Source organism: Symphalangus syndactylus, chromosome 12 (genome assembly GCF_028878055.3).
Source record: "Symphalangus syndactylus isolate Jambi chromosome 12, NHGRI_mSymSyn1-v2.1_pri, whole genome shotgun sequence".
NCBI lineage: Eukaryota > Metazoa > Chordata > Mammalia > Primates > Hylobatidae > Symphalangus > Symphalangus syndactylus.
Window position 1 is genome coordinate 127,271,257 of NC_072441.2, and position 21,454 is coordinate 127,292,710.

Here is a 21,454-nt window from a genome sequence, read left to right on the forward strand (position 1 = left end):
AGCTTTCATTTTTTGCTGTCTCTCCCAGGTTTTGGTGTCAGGATGATGCTGGCCTCAAACAGTGAGTTAGGGAGGAGTCTCTCTTAAATATTTGGAATAGTTTCACTAAGAATGGTATCAGATCTTCTATATACATCTGGTAGAATTTGGCTGTGAATGACTGTGTCTGGTCCTGGCCTTTTTTTCATTGGTAGGCTTATTATTACTCATTCAATTTTATAATTTATTATTGGTCTGTTCAGAGATTCAGTTTCTTCGTGACCCAATCTTGGGAGGTTGTATGTTTCCAGAGATTTATTCATTTTTTCTACTTTTTCTAGCCTTTGTGCATAGAGAGATGTTCATAGTAGTCTCTGAGTATTCTTTGTATTTCTCTGGATTTGGTGGTAATGTCCCCTTTGTTATTTTTTATTGTGTTCATTTGGAGCATGTATCTTTTTTTTCTTCATTAGTCTAGCTAGTTATTATGTCAGTTTTATTTATTCTTTCAAGGAACTAACTATTGACCTTATTGATCTTTTATATGCTGTTTTCCTGCCTCAGTTTCCTTCAGTTCAGCTTTGATTTTGGTTATTTCTTCTGCTAGCTTTTTGGTTGGTTTTCTCTTGTTTCTTTAATTCAAGTTGTGATGCTAGGTTGTTAATTTGAGGTCTTTCTTTTTGCTGTGGGTGTTCAGCGCTGTAAACTTTTCTCCTAACACTGCTTTAGCTATGTCCCAGAGTTTCTGATATATTGTATCTTTGATGATCTGTCTAATAATGTCAGTAGAGTGTTGAAGTCTCCTATTATTATTGTGTGGTTACTAAGTCTCTTCATTGATCTCTAAGTATTTGCTGTTTGAATCTGGGTACTTCTGTGTTTGGTGCATATATATTTAGGATATTTAGGTCTTCTTGTTGAATTAAACCCTTCAGCATTATGTAATGCCCTTACTGGATGTGCTGCTGGATTTGTTTTGCTAGTATTTTGAATGATCCAAAAATCACTCAAAAACATACAATTTAATGGAAGTTAACCTGCTCCTGAATGACTTTGGGTAAACAATAAAATAGAGGCAGAATTCAAGAAATTCTTTGAAACTAATGAGATCAAAGATACAATATACCAGAAACTCAGGGACATAGCTAAAGCAGTGTTAGGGAGAAAAGTTTTTTTTTTTTTTTTTAATCTTTATTGATTTAAAGTGTGTTTTATCTGAAATTAGAATAGCAACCCCTGCTTTGTTGAGTTTTTGTTTGCTTGGTAGATTTTTCTCTGTTTACTTTGAGCCTGTGGGTGTGATGGGTCTCTTGCATTTATGTGTGATGGGTCTCTTGATGACAGCATACAGTTAGGTCTTAACTTCCTTATCCAACTTGCCAGTCTGTGCCTTTTAATTGGGGCATTAACCCATTTACATACAAGGTTAATATTGATAGGTGAGGATTTATCCTGTCATCTTGTTGTTACCTGGTTGTTACACATCTTAATTGTGCGGTTGCTTTATATTATCAGTGATCTATGTACTTAAGTGTGTTTTTGTGATGGCCTGTTTTGGTGTTTCTTTTCCATATTTAGCACTTCCTTAAGGAGTTCTGGTAAGTCAGGTCTAGTGGTAACAAATTCCCTTAGCATTTGCTTGTCTGAAAAGGATCTTATTTATCCTTTTCTTATGAAGCTTATCTTAGTTTGGCTGTATATGGAATTCTTGGTTGGAATTCTTTTTCTTTAAGAATACTGAATATAATCTCTCAATCTCTTCTGGCTTGTGGGGTTTCTGTTGAAAGTTCCACTGTTAACCTGAAGAAGTTTCTTTTGTTGGTGACCTCCTTCTTCCTAGCTGCCTTTAACATTTTATCTTTCACTTTGATCTTAGAGAATCTGATTACTCTGTCTTGGGCAAGGTCGTCTTTTATAGTACCTTGCAGGGGTTCTCTGCATTTCCTGAATTTGATGTTGGCATATTTAGCAAGGTTGGAAAAAATTTTATCAATGACACTCTAAAACATGTTTTCCATGTTTCTTGCTTTCTCTTTTAGGGATGCCAATGAGATGTAGATTTGGTCTCTTTAGATAATCCCATATTTCTTGGAGGCTTTGTTTATTCTTGAATCTCTTTTCTTTATTTTTGTCTGAATGAATTATTTTGGAGAACTGGCCTTCAGACTCTGAGATTCTTTCTTCTCCTTGGTTGATTTCCTGCTGTTAATATTTGTTAATATTGTTTGCCTCTGTGTCCCCACCCAAATCCCATGTTGAATTGTAATTCCCAATGTTGGGGGAGGGACCTGGTGGGAGGTGATTGGACCATGGGGGTGGATTTACCCCCAGTGTTCTCATGATAGTGAGTTCTCATGAGATCTGATAGTTTAAAAGTGTGTGGCACTTCCCCCTTGAGTCTCTCTGTCTCTCTTGCTGCCATGTGAAGATGTGCTTGCTTCCCCTTCGCCCTACTGGCATTATTGTAAGTTTCCTGAGGACTTCCCAGCCATGCCTTCTGTACAGCCTGTGGAACTGAGTCAATTAAACCTCTTTTCTTTATAAATTACACAGTCTGAAGTAATGCTTTATATCAGTGTGAGAATGAACTAATACACCTGTGACTGTGTTTTAAAATTGTTGGAGTCTTTCAGCTCTATCAGATTCTTTCTTATAATTGCCATTTGTCTTTTATCTCCTGTATTATTTTATTGTATTCCTTAGAATCCTTTTATTGGGTTTCAACTTTCTCTTGAATCCAGATGATTTTTGTTTCTATTTATACTTTCAATTCTGTTTCTTTCGTTTCAGCCATTCAGTCTGGTTAAGACCCAGTACTGGGGAATTAGTGTGGTTGTTTTTAGGTGAGAAGACACTGTGCCTTTTTGAGTTGCCAGAGTTCTTGCTGCACTGTTTCCTTCTCATCAGTGTGGGTGATATTCCTTCAATCTTTGAAAATGCTAATCCTTTGAATGTGTTTGTTTGTTTGTTTGTTTTGCTTTTGTCTTCTTTGATGCATTTGGAGGTTTAATTGTAGTATAAGGTGAGTTCAGTGAAGTCACTTCCTTTGTGAAAGATTTTAGGGAGCTAAGGCTAAGCTCATCCCTCCTAGGCTTCATGCTCTCACTTTAGGGGCCTGACACCAGGCCCCCAGCATTCTTGTCTGGACTCTTGAGGTAGGAACATGCTGTACTGGAGCTTCTGAGATGTTCCCAATCCTCTGGCCATGACACTTCCATGGGTGGTGCTAGCCAATGCCCTTTGTCTTGGCGGCGTTAGCGGGCTCTGTGTTCATTTGTGTATTTCAGCAGCTGTGGTAGTGTGGCAGGGTGCACATACGTAAAATGGAGTGGGGTACTGGTGGAAGCAGGTTTGTGGTATGTGCTTCCACTGGTGGTGGCTGCCTCCGTCACATATTTACCTACATATCAAACTACCACACAATTTTGAAAGTTGTTTGTACAGTGTATGAGATGTTCTGTTGCTTGATATTATTGCTAATACTTGTATTATCTGATTTAATTTAACCATTGGGTGTGTAGTGGTATCTTATTGTGGTTTTAGCTTGTGTTTGTTTGATGACTAATTTGAACATCTTTTTATGTGCTTTTCATCATTCACATATCTTTTGAGAAGTATCTGTTCAGATCTTTCCCCCATTTTCTTATTGACTTGTCTTAAGTCTCCAGAATGCTTTATAAATTTTTAATATAAATCTGTCTCAGATACATGTATTATAAATACTTTTTCCTAGTCTGCAGCTTGTCTTTTTATTTTCTTAATGGTATCTTTCAAAGGGCAAACACTTTGAATTTTGATGTCCAATTTAGCAATTCTTTATTTTTCATCATTTGCCTACCCATTGTTGTGACAGTTTTCTTCTTTGTTTTCTTGGTGTCCTTCTCTGTAAAATTGAGGTAATGTGAGAGTTAAATGAATTGATATATGTAATGTACTTTGAAAATGCCTCACATTTAATAAAAATAGTATAGTGTTAGCTGCCATTATTGTTACCACAACTCCTTTACTCATAAGTTATTTTTGAGGCTTTTGGATGCTGTCTCTACATCCCTGTCTCATCTCCATTCCTCTTAAAAATTTGTCATTGCCTTCCTTACACCTTATACAAAAATTAATTCAAGATGGATTAAAGACTTAAATGTTAGACCTAAAACCATTAAAATCCTACAAGAAAACCTAGGCAATACCATTCAGGCCATAGGCGTGGGCAAGGACTTCATGTCTAAAACACCAAAAGCAATGGCAACAAAAGCCAAAATTGACAAATGGGATCTCATTAAACTAAAGAGCTTCTGCACAGCAAAAGAAACTACCATCAGAGTGAACAGGCAACCTACAGAATGGAAGAAAATTTTTGCAACCTACTCATCTGACAAAGGGCTAATATCCAGAAGCTACAATGAACTCAAACAAATTTACAAGAAAAAAACAACCCCATCAAAAAGTGGGCAAAGGACATGAACAGACACTTCTCAAAAGAAGACATTTATGCAGCCAAAAAACACATGAAGAAATGCTCATCATCACTGGCCATCAGAGAAATGCAAATCAAAACCACAGTGAGATACCATCTCACACCAGTTAGAATGGCCATCATTAAAAAAGCAGGAAACAACAGGTGCTGGAGAGGATGTGGAGAAATAGGAACACTTTTACACTGTTGGTGGGACTGTAAACTAGTTCCACCATTGTGGAAGTCAGTGTGGCGATTCCTCAGGGATCTAGAACTAGAAATACCATTTGACCCAGCCATCCCATTACTGGGTGTATACCCAAAGGACTATAAATCATGCTGCTATAAAGACACATGCACACGTATGTTTATTGCGGCACTATTCACAATAGCAAAGAGTTGGAACCAACCCAAATGTCCAACAACGATAGACTGGATTAAGAAAATGTGGCACATATACACCATGGAACACTATGCAGCCATAAAAAATGATGAGTTCATGTCCTTTGTAGGGACATGGATGAAACTGGAAAACATCATTCTCAGTAAACTATTGCAAGGACAAAAAACCAAACACCGCATGTTCTCACTCATAGGTGGGAATTGAACAGTGAGAACTCATGGACACAGGAAGGGGAACATCACATTCCGGGGACTGTTGTGGGGTGGGGGGAGGGGGGAGGGACAGCATTAGGAGATATACCTAATGCTAAATGACGAGTTAATGGGTGCAGGAAATCAACATGGCACATGGATACATATGTAACAAACCTGCACATTGTGCACATGTACCCTAAAACCTAAAGTATAAAAAAAAAAAAAAAAAAATTTGTCATTGCCATTTTCTTTAAGGGTCTTTTGTTTACAAAAAGGGACTAAAGTTAAGATTTTCTATATATTAGGGAAAGGATATCCTAGCATTCCATGTAGGGTATGATTTATATTACATGCCACTGTTTTGTAATCTACCAATTTACCAGTGACTTGGTTTCCTTTCATATGTAATGTTACAATGAGATTTATGGAAATTTTTTCCATTTCCTTTCCCCAAAAGGTCTAAAGCCCACCATGAATGTCATGATTTTCCCCTTTTGTTAAGGCTCCTTTGGCCATCTCTGACATTGGCTTCCACTGTATTTTATGCATACCTTACATGCCTTTTAGTGTACTATGGAAAATGGCATTTTAGAGGGTGTTGTTTTCGTTGTCAGTTTTGCTAAACAGAATTTAGGGGCTGGATTTTGATTGAGGTACATTAATTGGATTAAAAATATCATGAACATAATTAGCATGAAGGCAGTAATAGTTATACCAAAATGGAGTTTCAAATGAGTATAAACTAGGTCAAGGCAAGACGTTCTTCTTAAAATACATTACAGTATGATAATGATCCACCATAGTTGTTTGAGTCAGTCTCAGAAATGGAGATATTGTCCTGATTCTGTTCTCTATTATTTTGACCAAATATTTAATCAGTCTATCATTTTCCTATTATAGAGTGAGAGATATAATATCTTGCTAGCAAAATTAATATTAAGCAATGAGATAGTTAGTATTTCGCAAGTGATATAGTTCTTGTAATAAACTCAGTATAATTTTTAGTCTACAGTTCAGATCTTATTGATCTCTTTTCTGAAAGTATCCCCTCCATCTGAGCCCCTCTCCTGAGCCCTAGATCAGGTACTGGGCCATCCGCAAAGTCTTACATAGTGCTTGGCAATGAATAGGCAATTGGTAAGAGTGTTGTATTTAACCAAACTTTCAATTTTATCCCTGTTTCTTGTGCCTTTTTTTGTCCCTTTTTCCTGTGGATTCTATAAACTCAAGGAATCAATATTCGTATGGAGGAAAAAAAAGCAGACAAAAACTTACCGCAGCTGTTCTTCTTACAGTTTCTGTCTTCATGCTTTTCACACAAATGTTTTAAGAGAGTCAATTATTCTTAGTTTCCCATTTATCTTTTTAGCTTTTATAATTTAGTTATTGTTAAACTGTTTTAAAATATGTCTAATAACTTTAGGCTTCATAATTTTAGTGTATTTTCACATTTTCTAGCTTTTGTATAATATCTCCTTATAGTTTCTTCTTTGCCTCATCTGTAACACTTTCCCAGTCTTTTTCCTCCTATCTGTCCTTTACGTTTTTATTTTTATTTGTTTTGTTTTTAATGAATTACTCCAGATTTTATCTTCGTCTCCTTTTTCTTCAACAAAGAAGATAGCTGAGTGAGGGAGTGAATTAAAATATTTCTAGGGCTTCATTTATTTCCCTTTAAACAGATGTTGCTTTTCTGAATGTAGCTGTGATTTTTCAGTTACTTTTTGGACATCTCCATTTTGGTATTAGCTGAATTTTTCATAGTAAAACTAATTGTTGAATATACTTGGTCCCTTGTAGAAGGCAAGCTGTGTTATGTTCATCACTATATCTTAATTGTCTAGCATCGTGCTTGGTACATAGTTGGCAATTAATACACGTTTATTATATGAACAATTGATATTCTCCTGTCACCTGAAAGTTAACATGTTCAAAATTGAACATGTTGGAATCTGGAATTTTCCTTTGCTTCTGTACCTTCCCATTGTTTGAAGCATAGATCAAATGTCCCCTCTTCCCTAAAGTTTTCCTTAATCATCACAGTCAAAAATCTGTTTCCCTATTCTCTATTCCTTTACCAAATTATACTTTTATTGTACCTTTATTCTGGATTACATTTTATTTATTTATGTACAGAGTTTGCTGTACATAAGATTGAGGTCAGGGGCTAACTTCTCCAAGATAAATTAACTATTTAAAATAATCTAAGGTTTTGGGAAAGGAAAGGGTTGAAAAGTGGATTTGTATCACTGTTCCTTCTGTATAGAATCCCCTCCCCATCTTGCTACTTTTCACTCATTCTTCAGCCTCAGGTGAGGCGTTATTTTATCCAGGTTTTTCTGAGCCTGCTTTAAAGTCTTGAATAGGTGACTTTTCTTTGTATTCCTCTATTATTAATTCATTTAATAATTATTGAGTGCCTTTATTGTGCAGACACTGTGACAGACAGGCCTTTGAGAAACAAAAAGGTAGGACTTTTGTGGCTGAGTATGTAATATTTAGCTCATTATACAATTACGTATTACACAGATAAGGAAACTGAGGCTCAGATAAGTTCAGTGAATATACTAAGGTTACCAAATTAATAAATGGGAGAGCCTGGTTTCAGACTTTGGACTTTGTGAGTCCTTAGTGTTCTTTCCATTATACTTTGGCATTCCTCAGTGAAAATGTTTTTTGAAAGATTTGAACCAAATCTTTCTAAGCTCTGGTATTTTGTTTCTTTTCCAGCACCACAGAGCATTCTCTTAACCATTTACTGTTACTTAGCAAAGGAGATACGTGTACATGGAACCAATGCTATTGACCCAAAGAGGATAGTTAACCTGGTACTGGGCAGAAATACTTCCACTGAACTTGTGTCTTTGAAAACTGATTTTAGCATTTGCTTTACTCAAAGGATTTACAAACCTCCAGGGTCATCAGGGTTCTGTGGTATCTATTGTCTGTATTAATCTATGGATTTCTTTGTTTTATTTTTCCACTGGAACATTACAGCTCTCAAAATTCATAGCAAACACCCTACACTCTATTTATTTCCATTCAACAGTACGATGGTGTGAATTTGGCAAACCTCTGGCAAATACTTAAGTTAATATTTCACAAAATACCCAAACTCCTTTTGGCAGTTGATTTCCAGGCAGCTGATAAAACATTGAATTGGTAGGTGTTTTTTGTTTTTGTGGGTTATTCATTTTGATGTGGATACGGAAGGGTAGGGAAGGAGAAGTTGTTATGGTATAAAGACAGAGTTGGAAAAATTGGGCTTATGTTGTTATTTGTTTGTTTTTGTTTGGTTTTCCTGAGAATATTCTCTGTTACCCTGCAGTAAGCTGTCTACATTCCAGGATTTGACAGCCTGCTTGCTTAATAGCCTTCAAAAACATCCATGTCCTGTCATACCTGTGCTATGTTCTGACTACTCGGTAACTTGTTAGCTTAGAGATTAATTTTAGGGATGTTTTAATGTAAGGAAACCTCTCCTCTAATGCTACCTACCTCCTTTTGTTACCTGTTAATAGTCATGGTTTTAGGTTTATTGAAGGACTTTTGCCCTATATTCTTTTCTTCTCAATGTTCTTTTCGTTAGGAATATAATGGCCGGGCGCGGTGGCTCATGCCTGTAATCCCAGCACTTTGGGAGGCCGAGGCGGGCGGATCATCTGAGGTCAGGAGTTTGAGACCAGCCTGACCAACATGGAGAAACCCCGTCTCTACTAAAAATACAAAATTAGCTGGGCGTAGTGGTGCATGCCTGTAATCCTAGCTATTCAGGAGGCTGAGGCAGGAGAATTGCTTGAACCTGGGAGGCAGAGGTTGCGGTGAGTTGAGATTGCGCCATTGCACTCCAGCCTGGGCAACAAGAGTGAAACTCCGTCTCAAAAAAAAAAAAGAATAATAATCATAACATGAAATAATACATTCATTTGTGATTTTATATCTTGCTCTTCTCAGTTTGACAAAGGAAATAATGTTTATAAGATTAAGTTACTGATTTTTCCTGTTTTGGCATTCTTAAACTTTGGGTTCTGTGAGTGTTTTGCCTGAATTAGAACCACAGAAGTAGACTTTATGACTCAAGGTTTGGGGATATTACATGTCAAACGCATGTTTTTAAATTTTCTAAAATACAATTTTATAACAGAAATATAGAAACATTTATTTAATAGACAACATTTTGCATCACTAAAAAAATTAGTATTATGTTTAAATAAATTTTTAAAAATATACTTATTTCCTTTTAAAGTGTTCTCCACACTTGGGCATTTATCTGTTTCTTTAAATGGCCTTCTCTGTTTCTTGTTTGCAGGCAGCTATCAATGGTGTAATACCCCAGGAAAATGGCATTCTACAAAGGTATGTTATAAAGTGCTTACCAGTTAAGATGACTTAGCAGAACAAAAAACAGAGCTAGCTGTAATTTTTTTTATTTTTTAATAGAGCATTGATTTGTGGTATATAAGTTCATTAACATTGTTCTTTCAGATATTTCTATGTATTATATTAATTCCCCAAAGTCTCCAACTTTTAACTGTATAAAATTATTGCATATTTGGTAACACCATCTTTTAAGGTGGTTTTAATTTTTAAGAAAGCTTTTCAAGCTTATCCTTTGATTTATAAGATGAAAGGAAGTGAATTTTTTAAACTATTAGCGCTGGCTATTGGTTTAATAACCCCAGAATATGGTTATCGAACTTAACTATACAAGCTTTATCTCCAGGCCTACTACAGACTTTTTCTCCTTCCCTTTTGGGTTCTAAATCAAGTATATGATAAGTTGCAACAATTTGAGGCAGTTCTTAATAATGCAACTCTTCAGAGTGCTGAACTATTTTACTTGAAGCGTCCAGTGTTAAGTGGAATGGTTTTAGAGGTTTTGTGTTATGGCCAGAAGGTAAAACTGGAAGATGTGGCCAAGAGAATTATAATAGTTACAATGTAATTCCTTAAGTTAAAAATAAATTCATAACTTCTGTCTCCTTAAAATTGGAGACTCTGGTTCTGGATTAAAGAACACTCTATAAAGTCTTAGGAGGTAAAACCATTCTCCGTTCCAAGTGTAGTTTAATTACTTGATTTTCCCCCCTTTCCTCTCAATTCAAACATTGGCTTGAATTTTGGTGGCTGGGATTTCTAAGTCACTGAAGCATGATCAGCTAAGTGCAGATGAGGCAAACAGAAACAGCAGATTAGGAATGAGGTCGTTTTGGAGAGCAAGAAAAGTACTCTTGCAGAAACATCAGGAAGTTCACCATGAACTGCAAGACGTGCTGTTCTTGATAAGAAACCATATATTTAAGATGGAAGCAAAATTTATTTGATACCTGTACCACCTTTAATGATTAATGGTTTCTAGATGAAAGCAATGATAAAACAGACCTATACCCCCGTTCCTCTCTTCTAAACTGTCAGAAAGATTTTCATCCAGAGTAAATGTGGCAGATTTCCAGAGTTTCTACCAACTTCTATTTGTTTAATCTTTAGTTTGTTGTTGTTTGTTCCAGAGCATTCAATTCTATCGAAGCCCTTGTCTAGAAAGCAAACCAGATGAACTTCCTTTATGGTCATTTTTTTCTTAGTTTAGAAAGTTTTACACTGCTAAATATCACTCCAGTTTTATTTTTGAGTAAATGTTATTGCCACTTTCTGTGCCAAAATTTTTGCTATGCAAAATCTTTTTGGGTTCAGCTACTGGATTCTGAGTACATATTGGATATATCATCCAATTAATAGCATTTGCCATAGGTGAACTATAGAAACTTCTCCTCCCCTGGAAACATTCCATCTTTCCTGTCACAGATTATACTTTTTATTTAATATATTTTATGACTAGAAATTCAGTATTAAACTGATTTCTCATAAAGTTACTATAATATTTGGGGTTGAACTGTGATCAGAGTAGGATTTTGTTGGCTTTGTTTGCTTTTTTTGAAGGAATGAATCATATGTCTACATGAGAAAATCAGTTGTATCTAGTAATGTTCTTCAACTATTTCCTTCCTAACCTTGTTCTTTAGCTTTGAAATCATTGCGGATTTAACATAACTGAAAATTCCTCTTGTATGTCTGCTGACCAGAGGAAAACAAAAGAGGGCTCTTTGTGTACTTTCTTATAAGCTTAACACTGAAGGTAGAAGGCACGATGCTAGAAATGGTATATGCAGGCAGTTAAAAGGATCTTTGTTTTGTATGTTTGGTTTTTATAATAAAGTCGAATATATACAGTCTGTGTATACAACTGACTGTTAAATTGTTAGTCCATCCCTTAACAAAGAAAGGAGGTATCAAATACTATAAAGAAATTACTATATAAAGCAATATTCTCATGAGATAATGAACTTTTGGTAGGAGATAAATACCCACCTCATTGATACATGTGTTGATACTAAATTCCTTTGACCGGAGATTATTCAAAACAAAAAATTGCACTAATTATCTGCAATCTAAAAAAGTTTTTTTTTTTTTTTTTTTAAAGAGAAAGAAGAGCCAGTGTGTGCCGTATAGCTTTTCTTGAAATCAGGTTTTTGTGTGAATCCAAGAGGGTATATGATTTGTAATGTAACCATAAACTCCAAGGGAAAGAAACTTTTTTTTGAATGCTTAAGGCAGTGTGCTAGGCAATTGACATATTTTTCTTCATTTAATACTCACTACAACCTGTAAGAGATAAATGTTTACATTTTACATATGAGGAAATTCAAAGTTAGAGAGTTTACATAGACTTGCCCAAGTTCACAAGCATAGAAGTAGGTAGTGAAGTCTGGATTGTCTTATTTTAAAAGCCATGCTCTGTCGTCTCTATTACTGTCTTCTTCAAGATCAGTCAATGAGATATTTCCAGACTTGTAAGATTTTTCCTTTGAGAGCTGGGCATGGTAGCTCAGGCCTATAATTCCAGCACTTTGGGAGGCCGAGGCTGGCAGATCACTCGCGGTCAGGAGTTCAAGACCAGCCTGGCCAACATGGTAAAACCCTGTCTCTACTAAAAATAGAACTTGAACCCGGGAGGCCAAGGTTGCAGTGAGCCAAGATTGCACCACTGCACTCCAGCCTAGGTGACAGAGTGAGACTCCATCTTAAAAAAAAAAAACACAAACAGAAAAAGATTTTTATTTTGGGTAAAGAAGTTGAAATCCAATACATGTACATAATGTCTTTCTTCCACAGCTTGGTTTTTTATAGTTATTATTTTAGTTGTAAGCTATTAAAGGCAGATACTATTATTCCTCATTTTACAGGTAGATAGGATAAGTCATAAAGTGACTTGGCCCAGATGATACAGCCTGATGTTGGTGGAGTCAGGAATATAAGCAAGTCTTCTGACTCTTTCTCCAAGGTTTATTTCACGAGACAGTATATTGCTAACACAGCATACTGTGTGTAACTTATGCAGTCATAAATGTAAACTATTCAGTCATAAACAAGACATTGAGTATGTGTATTTACATGGTTCAGTATATTATTTATTTAACATGTTGTCCAAAGCCTCTTTAAAAATTATTTTTGGAGATATTTTTAGGAAGAAATGTTAGTGAATTACTTGTATAATTGGAGAGCTGATGCTATGTTTTCTAAAAGTAAACTTTATAAATAGCATAATTTTAGCCACTCACTAAGTGGATGGTATTTATTAACTCATATTTGTTTTATTACCCAGACAGGTGTACAATATGTTCATTTGTCCATTGTTTAATTCATTGAGAACACCTAGATAAGACGTTTATTTTCAAACCTTGACCATTAGGCTTTCAGAATGCCCAGGTTTCGTAACTTAGAAAACAGCCATTATAGCCAGTTAGTTTCTATGTATTGCTTTGTCTAATTTCCATTTAAAAAATCTGATTTGATTCACAAGTTTATCTCTAAAATAAATGTGGAGTTTTTTTTTTTTTTTTTTTTAAGGAGGTACCTAAAGATTTTGCCATGGCATGGACTTTAAAAAATTGAAATAATAAACAAGTACAGAGTTCCTGTTTACTTTTCTTTCTGTTCATTGCCTTCCAAGAGCCTGAGTTGTTTGTAGAGGAAAGTTGAGTAAGGATAAAAACACTTATTTGGTTGAAGTTTTAGAACTAAAATAGATTTCTACATAGAGCTTCCAAATCGGTGTCATTTTTATATCTATTTATTTTTAAGGTACAGGGGTCTTGCTATGCTGCTTAGGCTGGACTTGAACTCCTCCTGAGCTCAAGCAATCTTTCTGCCTCAGCCTCCTGAGTAACTGGGTCTACAGGCAGGTGACACCTTGCCCAGTTTCCCATTAGTATCTTTTTTTGTTGTTGTTGATGGTTTTTTTTTTTTTTTTTTTTTTTTTTTTTGGAGACAGGGTCTTGCTCTGTAGCCCAGGCACAATCACAGCCTCCTGCAGCCTCGACTTCCTGGGCTGAAGTGATCCTCCCACCTCAGCCCCCTGAGCAGCTGGGACTGTAGGCGCTCGCCACCACACCTCGCTAATTTTTGTATTCTTTGTAGAGATAGGGTCTCATGATGTTGCCCAGGAGTTCTAGACTCCTGAGTTCAAGCCATCCTCCCACCATGGCCTCACAAAATGCTAGGATTACAGGCATGAGCCGCTATACCTGGCCTTCAATCAATATCTTTTTTTAAAAAAGGTATTTATAGATTAGTAAATCTATAATGATTACGTGGTTAGATGATTAAATAGAAAAGAATAGCAAGGTCAGATTATAAGATGGTGGTTTTCACATCTGGGAGATTTAAAAAATACATTTACTCTTTTTTGATTCAATAATTTTGGATGCTTTCGTAGTCTTTGGATCTCATTAAATGTTAGTGAAAACTGATGGGATCATTCATTGACTGGTAATATCTCTCTCTTCTCTCATTTGTTGGATTGCCTTTTTTTTTTGAGATGAGGTCTTACTCTGTCACCCAGGCTGGAGTGCAGTGGCATGATCTCAGCTCACTGCAACCTCTACCTCCCAGACTCAATTGATCCTCCCACATCAGCCTCCTGAGTAGCTGGGACTACAGGCATGTGCCACCAAGCCCGGCTAATTTTTGTATTTTTTGTAGAGATGGGGTTACGCCCCACCCATGTTGCTCAGGTTAGTCTTGAACTCCTGAGCACAAGTGATCCTCCTGCCTCAGCCTCCCAAAGTGTTGGGATTACAGGTGTGAGCCACCGCACCTGGTCTACCCAAGAAATTTTACCAGAGGGAATTTTATATAGGGAGTCAGTTACACAGATGTGGAGAAGGTTGAAAGATCAGAAAAGGGATACTGAGACAACCTAGATAGAGTGACTGCAGGAGGCAGCTGGACCACCAAGCCCAGATATGGGTGGTTCCTTCTGCTTGGCGAGAAAAGGAGCCCAGGGCAAGAGCAGACTCATAGCTTCAGTGAGAAGGGTAGGGATGTGGAGGTCATGATTCCCATTCCAGGCCAAGAAGCAGCAGCTAGAACACATCTACCAGGGAGAGCCCCCTGCCGACCACCAGTGGGCACAAAGGAAAGTGATAGAGGAACAAAGGAAAGAGGCTGATGGAGATTGAGGTTAACAGAACTTTATTTGTGGCTCAGCGGAAGAGCCCTAGGAACTTGGCGCCAGACATATGAGAAGGAAGTCCTGTTCAGCTGATACTGGTAGCTTTGGCAGGATGGGGAGAGACTTACGGAAAAGGTGCCGAAAAAAAAAAAAAGCTAGAAGCTAACATCAGTGGTTGATGCTAAAACAAAATGAGTGCCACCGTTGGGGTGATACGTCACTGCTAGAGTGATGTTGATAGGATCAGTGTGCAAACTGCAAGAAGATAGGGGTGTGTGTGTGTGTGTGTTTGTGTGTTTGCTGCCAAAGTTTTTGTCTCTGTTACTGGTCATAAGGCCATAGTCGATGCTGTGAGTTTCTTCTTTCACCATTTATTCTGTATTCCCTGTTTTCAGCCAGCACCTCAAATGGTCAGGGCTTTTTTGTTGTTGTTGTTGTTGTTGTTGTTGTTTTTTACCTGGCGAAGCATCTTACACCTTCATTTTTGAAGAGTCAGAATCCCTCAGGTTACCTGCTTTTTTGTTAGTTGTAATTTTCCATTCTTACTAGATATGCCCCAGAAAATCTCCTGGGCTCCAGTCATAGTCCATTGTGTAGCAGCAGCCCAATTTTTTTCTTGGTAATCAGGACCAGTCACTCTATCCTGTACTCCTTCCCTAGGTGGTAATTCAGTGCCATGAGGAGTACAAAATGGCCAAGCAACATTCTCAAGTTCCAATTCAATGGAAGTGTTGTAGAAATGTTACATCTTTGGGAACCATGATTTCTGAACCATCAGTACCCAAAGTTGTAGGAGGCAAAAGTTTAGTAAGCTGTTAGACATGTAAGAGGAATCACTGTGAACACTTAATTCCCATACGTGTGTTTTCTGGCAGTATGAAAAATAGTGTGGTGTTTTGGACACTGATATAAAGCATTTATACCACATACTTTAAGGAGGAGCCCCAAGCTCTGAGGTTATCTCCTAACCAGTGTCATAACTGAATCTTTAGTAAGTCATTTTATTGTTCTGTCAAGCTAGCTGCTGCTAGATAATGGCATACACGATGATCCCAGTGCTGCACTTCTTTTGCTGTGAAACAAGTTCCTTAGTTAGAACCAATGTTGTGTGGGAAGCCATCAATATGGTATTTCCGAAGTCCTTGAATGGTGGTCCTGACAGATGCATTGCTGTCAGGTAAGTCAAGTTCCTATTTAGAAAAGTGTCTTTTTCAGAGAAGATAGATCACTGCCCCCTCCATGATGGAAATATTTTATTCCGGGTCCCTGGGAAATGGCACCTTATTGGGGACTCAATATTAGTCTGTGTCTTTTGCAGTTTAGGCACTCCATAGTTTCTCTAGCTAGATGCAGCCTTGGTGAGGGGCAGTCCATGTTGTGGTGTCCATGCCTAACCTCCATCTCTGTTGACGTGGCCACATTGTACGTTAATGCATCAAGCAGCCTCAGCAGCAAGGGAAAAAAAGCTGACTGAACAATGTCTTCTTATTCATGTTATTAAGATCCTTTTTTAAATTGCTTAGCCTTTAGAGAATATTCACTTAAGAAACAAATATATTTAGCCAGGTGCGGTGGCTCACGCCTGTAATCCTAGCACTTTGGGAGGCCAAGGCGGGTGGATTGCCTGAGGTCAGGAGTTTGCGACCAGCCTGGCCAACATAGTGAAACCCTGTCTCTACTCAAAATACAAAAAAAAAAAAAAAAAAAAAAAATTGGCTGGGTGAGGTGGCGGGCACCTGTAATCCCAGCTACTTGGGTGGCTGAGGCAAGAGAATCGCTTGAACCCAGGGGGCAGAGGTTGCAGTGAGGCAAGATTGCGCCATTTCACTCCAGCCTGGGCAACAAGAGTGAAACTCTGTCTCCAAACAAACAAACAAAAGCAAATATATTTATATTCTATGTACATTCTAAAGGATCTGTTTTCATATCTCTTCTCCAGACTTTCTTGTCACCCAGTTTTCCAATTTTACTCTTTTCAGGACCTGAACAGCTGGCCAACCCACCATCTATTGCCTATGATTCAACGTAGATTTATACCTCAGGCTATCTCTCCTTACAGATGAAGTGGTGAACGTAGTACAACATGAAGTTCTCCCCAGTGAGGGGCTTTTCGTTCACTGCTGTCTTTCAGGGTTATCATTGATTGCGGTCGTAGTACTATAGCAGTGTAATTTTGGCTGGTCCCAGCATATTGTACATAATCATTTTTTCTCTTCCCAGGCCAAATTTTTTTTCCCTCATTTAACTTAGTTATTTCTTATTTATTGTTGGGAAATACAAAGTACAGCTTTCACCCTCATGTGCTTTCAACCACTGCATTCTAGAAACTTTACCAAGGTGGCAGCCCTTGTATTTTTGTGGTGTGTGTCTGCTAATCCCTAACATGCATGCGTCCTACCAAAGTATCAAAGTATGGGTTTAGTTTTCCTTATTTGAAGTGCATAGGACCAGAAGTATTTCACATTTCAGTTTTTTTCAGATTTGAGAATATTTGCATTATACGTACTGGTTGGTTGAGCATCCCTAATCCAAAAATCTGAAATCTGAAATGTTCCAGTAAACATTTCCTTTGAGTGTTATCTCAGCGCTCAAAAAGTTTCAGATTTTGGAACATTTCAGATTTCAGACTTATGGATTAGGGAGACTTAACCTATACTTGCTGCTTATGCACTTCAGGACCAATCTATGTTGTCATCAGTGTAGTATCGTTCTTTGGAATGTCAAGTTAATCAAGATCTCTATAGACTATTATTATGACAAAGAGCAGGAGAGTTGATGTAATCTTTAGGAAAAGACAATGAAGATATTAGTGTACCCTGCTGCGTGAAAGCAAAATGCACGTCCCAGTGCTTACAAATTAGTATAGAAAATAAAACACATATGCAAGATCATTTGTTTCCAGTGGTCCCTTCTTACGTTACAGTCCTAACTCCATGGATCAGAAAACCAATATGGAATATCTACCAGTTACTGAGTGTGTTTTTTTCTATTATACCTCCAGGGCCTAGGGAAATAACTGCAGGGTAGATTGACTGTCTGATCAAATTTACTGTGAGTTGATTTGGGCCAAAACTTCACTTCCAATTCTAATTTTTCACTTTTGTAAATTCCCCAGTAATTAGCATCATTTTAGAGTTAGCATCTAGTAATCTCCTAAAAATCTGGGTATTTTCTTTTTATTGGCACACAGATACTCTAGTAAACAGCTGCAAGTGTCTTAATGGAAATCTTAGAGGAAAATTTACAATAAATACTTGTGGCACTGTTGTGTTTTAGGGGACCATGCCTCATTTAATCCAGGGGCTTTATGTCTGTGAACCAACTTGTGTTCACAGTTGGAGTATGATTTTACAATGAGAAATACTTGGAGTCCCAAACACACATATATAACTATGTAACAGAATAAAAAGTTTTATGGAACAATAGTTGGTCTTACTAAGTGACGCAATACTGATAATTTCTATTCTAATCTTTAAAAGACTGATCACAACTCACCAAGTCGACTATGTAATTTATAGTTTGATGAACACTGTTCAAAGCAATAGTATGAAGAAAGGAAATTAAATATAAATATAAATATTTTTCTGCTTAATTATATGAACAATTGAACATTGTTTTTTCTTAAATTCAGGTTGAGAAGAAAGATGTTTTAGAGCTAGTCTTGAGTTCTAGTGGTCGTGGAAGATACATACAATACTGATATTGCAACTGAAACACTCCTATGGTTCCCTCTCTCCCCACCACCTTCTCAGAGAATAAAAAAAAGAAGTGGCAATACATAAGATAAATTAAGTCAGAGAAAAGTCAAATTTTAAAATAATTATTCCTCTACTTGTTAGTTTGGCAAGTATTTGAGTACCTCCTGTGTGTAAAATCTTAAGCTCAGGGCAGAGGATACAGCCATTAAAAACACAAATAAAGCCGGGTGCGGTGGCTCATGCCTGTAATCCCTGCACTTTGGGAGGCCGAGGCAGGAGGATCATGAGGTCAGGAGTTCGAGACCAGCCTGGCCAATATAGTGAAAGCCCATTTCTACTAAAAATACAAGAATTAGCCAGGCGTGGTGGTGCACGCCTGTAGTCCCAGCTACTCAGGAGGCTGAGGCAGGAGAATTGCTTGAACCCAGGAGGTGGAGGCTGCAGTGAGCCAAGATCACCCCACTGCACTCCAGCCCAGGCGACAGTGTCTCAAAAAAAACAAACAAAAAACAAAACATACAAATAAGAGCTTTATTCTTGTGGTACTTATATTCCAGTGGAGACATAGATGTCAAATCATTAATTATGCTACTAACTTTATAATTATGGTTAGTAGTGTGGAATTAGACCTAGTGCCCTGAGTTGAAAAACATTCAATCTGAGATACAAAAGGTTGAGTATAATTTGTTAAAAGAAAGATAGAAGTGGATGAGTAATGGAGGAAAGGATATTCTTAGAGGGAATAGCCTGTGTTCCTCTGTGAAATGGGAATGATTAAGGTGAGAGAAGAAATGAAAGACCATGTGCCTGTTAGCATAGAGGGCTGGAGATAGTGTAGCACAAGAAGATGGAAAGCTAGGTAGGATTCAGACCATACAGGGCCTCATACGCCACTTTAAGTATCTGAAGAGTAAAGGAGAGTAATTGTAGGGTTGAGAAAGCGAATGATATGAAGACATTTGTGTCTTTAATTTCACTCTAGGGGCATGATGGAATGGAATTCAGTGTTGCAGGAGTACATATAAAGGGATTAGTTAGGTGGCAATTGCATTAGTTCATACAAGAGGTAATTGTGGCTTGGACTAGAGTGGCGGCATCAGAGGGTAAAGGTGGATGACTTATACAAAACATACTTAGGAGATATAATTTAAAGGACTGATTAGATATGTGGGATGAAAGAGAAGAAGGGATCAAGGATAACACCACAGGTTTCTGGATTGAGTTGATACTAGGAGTAATGGAAGAGGGTCAGACTTGAGGAAATACTAATGAACTAAGCTGTGGACATACTGAGTTGGGGGTCTGGGATCTTACTAAGTACCAGATGTTGTGCAAATATAATTATTGTTCCCATTTTACAAACGGGACAGCTATTAAGTGGGTAGAGCCAGGATTTCATTTTTACTTTTTAAGAAGGGAGAGATTTGAACGTTTTTAAATGTTACTCAAAAGAATCCAGAAAAAAAAAGAGATGTCAAAGATACTGGATATAAAAGGGATAATACCTAGTGTAGAGCTAATGAGGAGATTGTTTTAGCCTGGGTACAGTGGCTCATGCCTGTAATCCCAGCAGTTTGGGAGTCAGAGGTGAGAGGATCACTTGAGTTGAAGACTAGCCTGGGCAACATAAACAAGACTCCATTTCTACAAAAAAATACAAAAATGAGCTGGGGCTTGGTGGCATGCATGTGTAGTCCCAGCTACTTGGGAGGCTGGGGTGGATTGATTGCTGGAGTCCAGGAGTTTGAGGCTGCAATGAGCCAAGATTGTGCCACTGCTGTCCAGCTTGGATAACAGAGAGAGACCCCATCTCAAACAAACAAACAAACAAAAATTGTTTTAGATTTTGAACAGATTAAAAAAATGATATCCCCTCTATTTTATAGGAAGTGAGAAAGAGAGAGTGCATATGTGGGCTTGTTTGTGGATTTGATGTTAAGAAGATAAGGGAAATTTCTCTTGATGGCTTTTGTTTTCTTGACAAAATGGAAAAAGGTACCTTTTAACACTGAGATGTGAGATAGGGAGAATTGGGGAGAATTGAGGTTTAAGGACTGTAAAAATTGAGGTTTAAGGACTGTAAAAGTTTCAAAATAATCTGTGGAAAGCAGAGCTAATGAGTCAAATAATGATCCAGTGAGTAAATAAGAGTGAGTGAAGAAGACACTGTTCTTAATTTACCGAGTTAAAAATGATGTTTTACCAATATTATAACAACACAAGGTAAAAATCTGATTAAATGCTAAATGATGTGATACTACTAATAAACATAGAAAGGCAAGGATGGGAAGGAGAGTAATGTGGCCTTCAGTCAATGGGAAAGATTTTATGGAGGAAGTAGAACTCAAGTTTGGCCTTGACACACATGTAGGCAAACTTACTTGATAGGAAGAACAACACAAGCCAAGTATGGAGAGGGTCCCTAGTAGTATTCTGTAATGATTTAATTGACAATAATCCTTCTTTTATGTCAACATTTTAGTGAATATGGAGGTGAGACCATACCAGGACCTGCATTTAATCCAGCAAGTCATCCAGCTTCAGCTCCTACTTCCTCTTCTTCTTCAGCGTTTCGACCTGTAATGCCATCCAGGCAGATTGTAGAAAGGCAACCTCGGATGCTGGACTTCAGGGTTGAATACAGAGACAGAAATGTTGATGTGGTACTTGAAGACAGCTGTACTGTTGGTAAGGTTTTTCCTGCCATAAAGCCTTCACAAATAAATAATTAGGTAAACATTCAGTTTATATTTTTTTATTTCAAGTTGACTACCAGTGCAAGAAGGGAAAAAAAGCAAGTTGAAACTGGTAACTTTCCAATACTGATTATTGTGCTTTATTTTTAAATACTGTGTTGAGGTTGAGGTAAGTTTGAGAATAATTTTTTTGTTCCATGCAAGTAGAATGGTATATGATGCTATTTTAGGGCTGATGCAAATCAAACATCTAAGAGCTTCAAAAAAATACCCTAATCAAGTACATTGCATATCACACTTTACAACTGAGACTTATTTTTCATAGGATATATCTTGATCCTTTTTGTGCTGCTATAACAATACCTGAGACTGGGTAATTTATAAGGAACAGAAATTTATTTTCTCACATTTCTGGAGGCTAAGAAGTCTAAGATCAAGGCTTAGAAGGTTTGGTGTCTGGAGAGGGCTGCTCACTGTTTACAATATGGCACCTTGATGCTGCATCCGCCTAAGTGGGGAA

The 21,454-nt window shown here is 37.4% G+C and overlaps 1 protein-coding gene across 2 annotated transcripts in view; it reads left to right on the forward strand.

Moving 5' to 3' along the window:
* FAF1 (Fas associated factor 1) overlaps positions 1-21,454 on the forward strand; it is a 502,796-nt gene that overhangs the window by 135,415 nt on the left and 345,927 nt on the right. For both annotated transcript variants that reach the window (XM_055255394.2, XM_063627483.1), the window contains exons 3-4: positions 9,339-9,385; positions 20,721-20,926. In XM_055255394.2, coding sequence (XP_055111369.1) covers positions 9,339-9,385; positions 20,721-20,926 — 253 coding nt within the window. The remainder of the gene's footprint in view (positions 1-9,338; positions 9,386-20,720; positions 20,927-21,454) is intronic.